At 38.0% G+C, this 6,785-nt stretch overlaps 1 protein-coding gene across 1 annotated transcript; it reads left to right on the top strand.

Annotated features, from left to right (window-relative positions):
- The first annotated feature begins 1,214 nt into the window (after positions 1-1,214).
- Positions 1,215-5,865, top strand: psmd14 (proteasome 26S subunit, non-ATPase 14). Its single transcript, XM_020637952.3, has 11 exons — positions 1,215-1,351; positions 2,115-2,170; positions 2,568-2,639; positions 2,741-2,860; positions 3,075-3,145; positions 3,358-3,508; positions 3,618-3,725; positions 3,877-3,951; positions 4,033-4,158; positions 4,627-4,689; positions 5,697-5,865. Exons 2-11 carry the CDS (start codon positions 2,123-2,125, stop codon positions 5,793-5,795), a joined length of 933 nt encoding a protein of 310 aa, XP_020493608.1. The 5' UTR covers positions 1,215-1,351; positions 2,115-2,122; the 3' UTR covers positions 5,796-5,865.
- Positions 5,866-6,785: the final 920 nt, after the last annotated feature.

Raw genomic sequence — 6,785 nt, 5'->3', positions numbered from 1 at the left:
GGTTTAGACTGCTGAGTGTCTTAATTTGTGTCGAGGTAGTGAGAGGGCCTGTGGGTGTGGAGAGGGAGGGACTGAGGAATGTGGATGATTATCTGTGTCCTCCTCATCCACTGAGGAATTAGGGGATTTCTAAATTCCGGTTGAAGTCCTCAGCATGCCAGCTGACCTGTCTGCAGGGCAGCGTGGCCAGTATGTCTGCTGGGTGAGATTGTAACAATGTGTTCGGCTGGATTGGCAACAAGAAACACGTGAAGCCAAAAAGAGAACTTTTCTCACAAACCCAGTGATTGTGTGGTTTGGCTCAGAGTTTGTGGCTCCTCAGGGAATAATGAAATGCTTGCAAGCTGAAATATGAGAACCACACACATTACAGCTACTTTCATTCATTTTAGTGTTAAAAGACAGACTCTGTATATTTGACCAGTTTTGCAGTTTTGTATATATCAAATGACACCAGTTCAGTAAGATTGAGGGTGATGTTTTTGCACTGAATTCACATTTCAAAATGTAAGGCAAGGCAAGGCAAGGCACATTTATTTAAATAGCACCTTTCAAACACCAGGCAATTCAAAGTTCTTCACACAGGCACGAAAAGCATTTCCAAGATTTTGTAAAATAATATTTATTTGTGCATTTGTAGCTAATTACCTCAAGATTTTTTTGTCTCTGCTTCATGGTTTCCCAGACACAAACAATGACAGTATGCTGTATTTACGACATAATATGTAGTGGGTTCAAACATGTTTTTACTCTATTTGTAAACAGCCGCCACACAGATTAAGGCCTGTAGGGGAACAAATGAGCAGCCCACAACATGATGTAACAATTCAATCACCAGGGCAGCTATTTTAAAACTGTTGTGAATAAATAAATAGTCGGAATATGAAGACAACATGTGAAGCAACACAAGTTACTGTTAACATTTTGATAATTTCTCCAGTTCTGTTTACAGAAGCAAAAGCACAGTTTGTTTAAAGAAAAAAAAAAGGATTGAAAACCTGCGTATTGTATTTTTTTTCTCAGTTCAATAAATTAAACTTTAGTTTAAATTGAAAGCATTGAATATAAAACTTAAAAAAAATTAAATAAAAAAAATGAAGAGGCAAGAGCTAGTCGTGGTATGTATTAGTCACAGCAGCCTTGGAGCAGCAGTAGTGAAATAAAGTGTGGCGCCCCCTTGTGTCTCATTTACGCAGTTGCCAGTCTTGCGAAAATCTAAAACGTCATCAGAGCGACGGAAGTAGTTTTTCTGAAAAGAGACAATTCTGGCTGATTCATTGTAGCCATTTGGGTTGATTCGACTTCACACATAAACACAGACTTTCTTCTCATATATTGACATTAACACAAGGTAAGTAGACTAAGAGCTCTGAAATGATGAAAGGCTTTAAAATAATGCGGTGGTGCAGGTTTAATGTTAATAATTTGAAGCTGTTTCGATGTAGATGACACAGGCTAAACATGACGAAGCTAATAGGAAGCTAACGCTCTTCGTCATCTCTCTTGTGTTTTCTAAACTCGACACATGTGTTTTTTTTTAAAGAGACGTTTCACTTAAGAGCTAATCTTTAAATCAAATAGGACATCATATCTCACATTTTAATGCTGTGTTGACGTGATTGTTGGTGAATTAGCATGTTGAGGCTAACTAGCGATTGGATGCTAGATGCTAAATTAATGAGCACTCATAACAAACATCAAGCTACATTAATGAGTATCAGGCTTGATGACATCACTTTGTAGTTTTTATGGTAATTACATTTGAAAACAGATGTGTGTCAGTCAACTTCTTTGTTGGTAAAACTTTCATTAAACCTTATTTAATAAATCAAAAGTTGATTAATGTCATCAGGGTGCTACTTTATATTTACCCATCAGCACAAATATAAAACACAATGTTAAGCTTTCATTCACTCTGGTTGGTTATTTCTTATAGAGGAAAATATATATATATATATATATATATATATATTATTAAAAGCTTAATCTTGTGTAAAAATTAAATACGTTTTGAAATCCTAAAACTTAGTGATCCTTATGCGAAATTAAATGTATCACGCACTGTACAGCCAGAAGGCAAGATGATAATTACTTTGTTATGTCTGTCTCAACAGATCTTCACATGGACCGACTGCTGAGGCTGGGTGGGGGAATGCCAGGGCTTGGCCAGGTAATTACATTGAACGAAATTGCCATCGATAAACAACGTAAACAATGGTTTCTAATGCTTTCTCTTCTAGCCTGGACGTGTAATGTAGCGTACGACAGTAATAAAGGAAACTAAACGATTCAGTACTTCTATTATGATAAATAAAATGGTCAAATCCAATACTGTATTTAAAAGGCCTGAATTTGGGGCGCTGGTGGCGCAGTGGTTAGTGTGCAGCCATGTATGGAGGCTGTAGTCTTCCAAGCGGGCAGCCCGGGTTCGAATCCGGCCTGTGGCTTCTTTCCCTCATGTCATTCCCCACTCTCTCTCTCTCCCTGATTTCCGACTCTATCCACTGTCCTGTCTCTCCAATAAAGGCACAAAAAGCCCAAAAATAAACTCTGCTTTGACTCCTCAGGGCCCCCCGACTGATGCACCTGCTGTGGACACTGCTGAGCAGGTGTATATCTCCTCTTTGGCCCTGCTAAAGGTAATCACTCAACATCTGCTCTAAAATGATCCTCTTAAGTTTTTATGCAATTTTTTGTAAAAATTTCTTTGACCTCTCGCTCGTGTATTTGCTCTTATCAGATGTTGAAACACGGCCGTGCTGGTGTACCAATGGAGGTTATGGGACTGATGTTGGGAGAATTTGTAGATGACTACACAGTGCGAGTGATCGATGTGTTTGCCATGCCCCAGTCAGGAACCGTACGTATCTTCCCCTAAACTCAATGTATATGTAATTTAAATAATCTGATCTGGAGGCCCATTAAATAATAAATCTGTAAAGCTGACTTATGTCTGTCTTGATAAGTAGTTGAGTAGTAAATGATTTGTTTGTGTACACAGACTGTAGTTTGAAAATAAGTATATGATGCTGGTTTTTGCTTTGGCTCAGCATAACTGAATTATCCATTCACAGGGTGTGAGTGTTGAAGCTGTGGACCCCGTGTTCCAGGCAAAGATGTTGGATATGCTGAAGCAGACCGGCAGGTAAAACGTTGACTCAACACACATCTCCTATCGCAATATTTGGAAAAGTATTGGATTCTTTCCCCCATACATTGATCAAAATGAAGAGAACTATACTAATGTGTCTTAATCAATGGCAAAACAGTTTCATTAATCCTCACTTAAATGACAAATGATCAAATATCTTGTTCTTCTAAACATGTTTTCTGTCCTTCTCCCGTATTGTTAACCAGGCCAGAGATGGTAGTGGGATGGTACCACAGTCACCCTGGCTTTGGCTGTTGGTTGTCTGGCGTGGACATAAACACACAGCAGAGCTTTGAGGCCCTGTCAGAGCGAGCCGTCGCAGTGGTGGTTGATCCCATTCAGAGCGTCAAAGGAAAGGTAAAGATGCGTGGCTGATTTGGAAAGATCTTGTGACTCTGTATGCACTTGTACACGTTCTGATTTTGACTGTGAACTCTTACTAACTTGTGCCGTCTGTCCTCTGCAGGTTGTTATCGATGCCTTCAGATTGATCAATGCCAACATGATGGTGTTAGGTCATGAACCAAGACAAACCACATCCAATCTGGGTCATCTGAACAAGCCTTCAATCCAGGTAATACATTGTTCATGGCACCATCATCATTGTGTAAGATATATTTCTGAAAAGTAGCGTAATTTACTTCTAGCGTGTGATATTTTCCACTCTGCACCCTGAGGTTGGTTTTGTTGTTATGTCATAAAGTTAAGGTTTTTTATGTTTTCAGGCTCTTATTCATGGACTTAACAGACACTACTACTCCATCACCATCAATTACAGGAAAAACGAGCTGGAGCAAAAGGTTTGCAAAGACACTTATCAAAGAATCATTTAGTTATTTGTTTTTTAATGAGACATGAAAATAATCCGTTTTATTTTTCAGATGCTGTTGAACCTGCACAAGAAGAGCTGGATGGAGGGTCTGACCCTGCAGGACTACAGCGAGCACTGCAAGCTCAATGAGACCATTGTCAAGGAAATGCTGGAGCTGGCTAAGAACTACAATAAGGTACAACTTTAAGACCACCAGTTGTTAAAAACTCAAGAAAAAGCAACATTTATCTTACAGTTGAAGGCTGAAATAGCCCTAAAACATCAGGAAGGAGAAAAAAGGTTCTATCATCCATTACTTCAAAAATACTGTACCTTTTAATTTAAAAAAACAGAGTAGATTGAAATATTTTAAGAATAAAGTGTATGATCCAGAATAGAAACAAAGAAAGCTTTGTAACCCCCTCAAATATGAAATCAATTGATGTGATTTTATGATTAATCCATAAAACAAGAAGACAGCTACTGCACTAGTGCTGGTGCTTCATTGATGCAGATGTGCATGCTGTATTTAGCTTTAACAAGATATTAAGTGTTTCTGAAGAGAAATAAAATGCAACACGGATGGTCACATGCATGCAAACAAGCAGTCAGAGCATGCTACTGGAGCCCCTAATCAATATTAAGACTTTTTTTCTCACCTCAGGCTGTTGAAGAGGAGGACAAAATGACCCCCGAGCAGCTGGCCATCAAGAACGTTGGAAAACAGGTAAAAATGACATTTCATGCTTCAGTAAAGAAAATAATTGATACTACTATTATTTTAGAATAATGTATTGCTTCATTTAGGTCAGTGTCTGTTGATGATGGTTGGCACAGTGGTTTGAGTCAGACTTAGCATATCCAAACAGAGACCCTGTACTGTTGTACCAGCTATGTGTTAAGTTCTAACCTACGATAGAGTCTATGCACTACTAAAATAAAAGCTTTTGCACCAGCTATAGTTCCAACTAAGGCACAAGTTATAATGTAAATGTTAAACTTAGCTCCTAGTATTTGTAAAGTCCTCCTTAAATTACAGATTTCATGGTGTAGCATTTTCAAAGGTGGGATAACGTTGAGGATTAGGTGGAGCAGAGGTTTACTACCGTCTGTTTGGTGTCGGCAGTGCGTTCTCTGTGAAAGATTTCATCACTCAGAAATGTATTATGACTTTGATTTGTAATCACTACGTTTTCCATGAGCGGAGATAATTCGATCCATCCAACAACAAGGTCAAATGTCCTAATGTTTTAGTGGTAGATTTCACCACTCAATGTCACTGTAGTTGTATATTGAGGCTACAGCTGTTTTTATCACATAGTTGTAAAGCTTTGTCATATTTTACAAACATTTCAGTCGCTGATTGTGGATTACCGGCGTTAATGGAAGTCATTTTCAGCTCTTAGTTTGTTCTAAGACAGTCACGCAGCGCTGTAACAAACACTGCATTAAAAACTGCTTTTCACTGATTGGTCACAGGAAGTTAAAACGTAATTTCTGCAACAATATTTTGGTTAGTTTGGACGTTACTTAGTTAAGATGACCGAACAACTTCAGTTAGAATCTAATCAGTTTCAAAGTAGGGTTCAGTGTGAACTTTACACCCAAACTGAAGACAGGACTTACACGTAGCTGGTGCAACAGGCCACAGATGACTGCTTTGTTAAATGTTGTAGTAGTGAAGAATCTTCATACCAAATCCCATCTCATTGTTATTTTCTGTCCTTCTTGCAGGATCCCAAGAGGCACTTGGAGGAGCATGTTGATGTTTTGATGACATCCAACATTGTTCAGTGCTTAGCTGCCATGTTGGATACCGTAGTTTTCCAGTGATGGCCCTGTGTGTATATATTGCAACCATTGTTTTCTTTTATATAAAATAAATGTATGTATGAAAAGAAGACTCCGGCTTCGTTTGTATCTCCTTTTTAAGCAGCAAGTCGTACAGTTGTGACAGCACAAATACTTTGTTTGAATCAATGCTTCCTATTCAACATTTTAGTCTTTGATTTTTATTCCCTTTTTCAAACATGTCAAAGGCGTAATTGTCACATCAGTTTTATTACACTTCTTTAAGATAAGGTAAGATACTCCTTTTATTTATCCCACAACGGAGAAATGTACATTGTTACAGCAGCAAAGAGCAAGGATTGCCAGCACAGTCACAGTGCACAGTCACACAGTGCGTAATTAAATAGAAAAATAAATATAAAGAATATAGAGAGCTGAGAGCTGCAGTTTAAACAGAATGAAGTCAGAATATTCAGTAGTAAGAAAACCGTCATGCCCACAGTGCACATACAATGAAACATGTTATTGCACAAGGTAGTTTGATAACATAAAAATATATTATTGCACAAGGTAGGAGTGAATTGTCCGGTTTGTTTGTGTGTTTTGTGATCTACTGGGAACAGGCTTGTTATTAAGTCTTTTAGTTTTGTCTGAAATATTTTCTAAATAAATAGTTTTGTTAGTTTTACTGCTTTGTTAAGATGTATGAAATTACACTGAGTGTAGAGTTCAAATATGAATTAAAACTGCACAAATGGAAGCTCTCGCTTTAATGTAATACCCATCCCAACCACTTGATGGTGCAAGAGTTTGAAGTTACACGGACCAAGTTGTGATTACATCTCAAACAGGCTTGTTTGTCTTAGTCAAGTGTTGTCATCAGAAGATTTTTGTGCAACTTTTCATCCCAGTTATTTGTCAAGAGTTAAAGCATCCTAGTTTCACAGACTTTCAGGGATTTATTTGAGGAGATTGTTGCAATTGTTGGCAAAGCATACTTCAGGGGAACACTGCATACTTCAAAATGTAAAA

Source organism: Labrus bergylta, chromosome 3, assembly GCF_963930695.1.
Source record: "Labrus bergylta chromosome 3, fLabBer1.1, whole genome shotgun sequence".
NCBI classification, from domain to species: Eukaryota; Metazoa; Chordata; class Actinopteri; order Labriformes; family Labridae; genus Labrus; species Labrus bergylta.
This window is presented reverse-complemented; position numbering and strand designations above follow the sequence as displayed.

Coding starts and splice junctions, on each gene's coding strand:
- psmd14 (XM_020637952.3), top strand. CDS start 2,123: ATGGACCGACTGCTGAGGCTGGGTGGGGGAATGCCAGGGCTTGGCCAG. Junction 3,146..3,357: donor ATGCTGAAGCAGACCGGCAG/GTAAAACGTTGA, acceptor ATTGTTAACCAG/GCCAGAGATGGTAGTGGGAT. Junction 3,509..3,617: donor TTCAGAGCGTCAAAGGAAAG/GTAAAGATGCGT, acceptor TGTCCTCTGCAG/GTTGTTATCGATGCCTTCAG.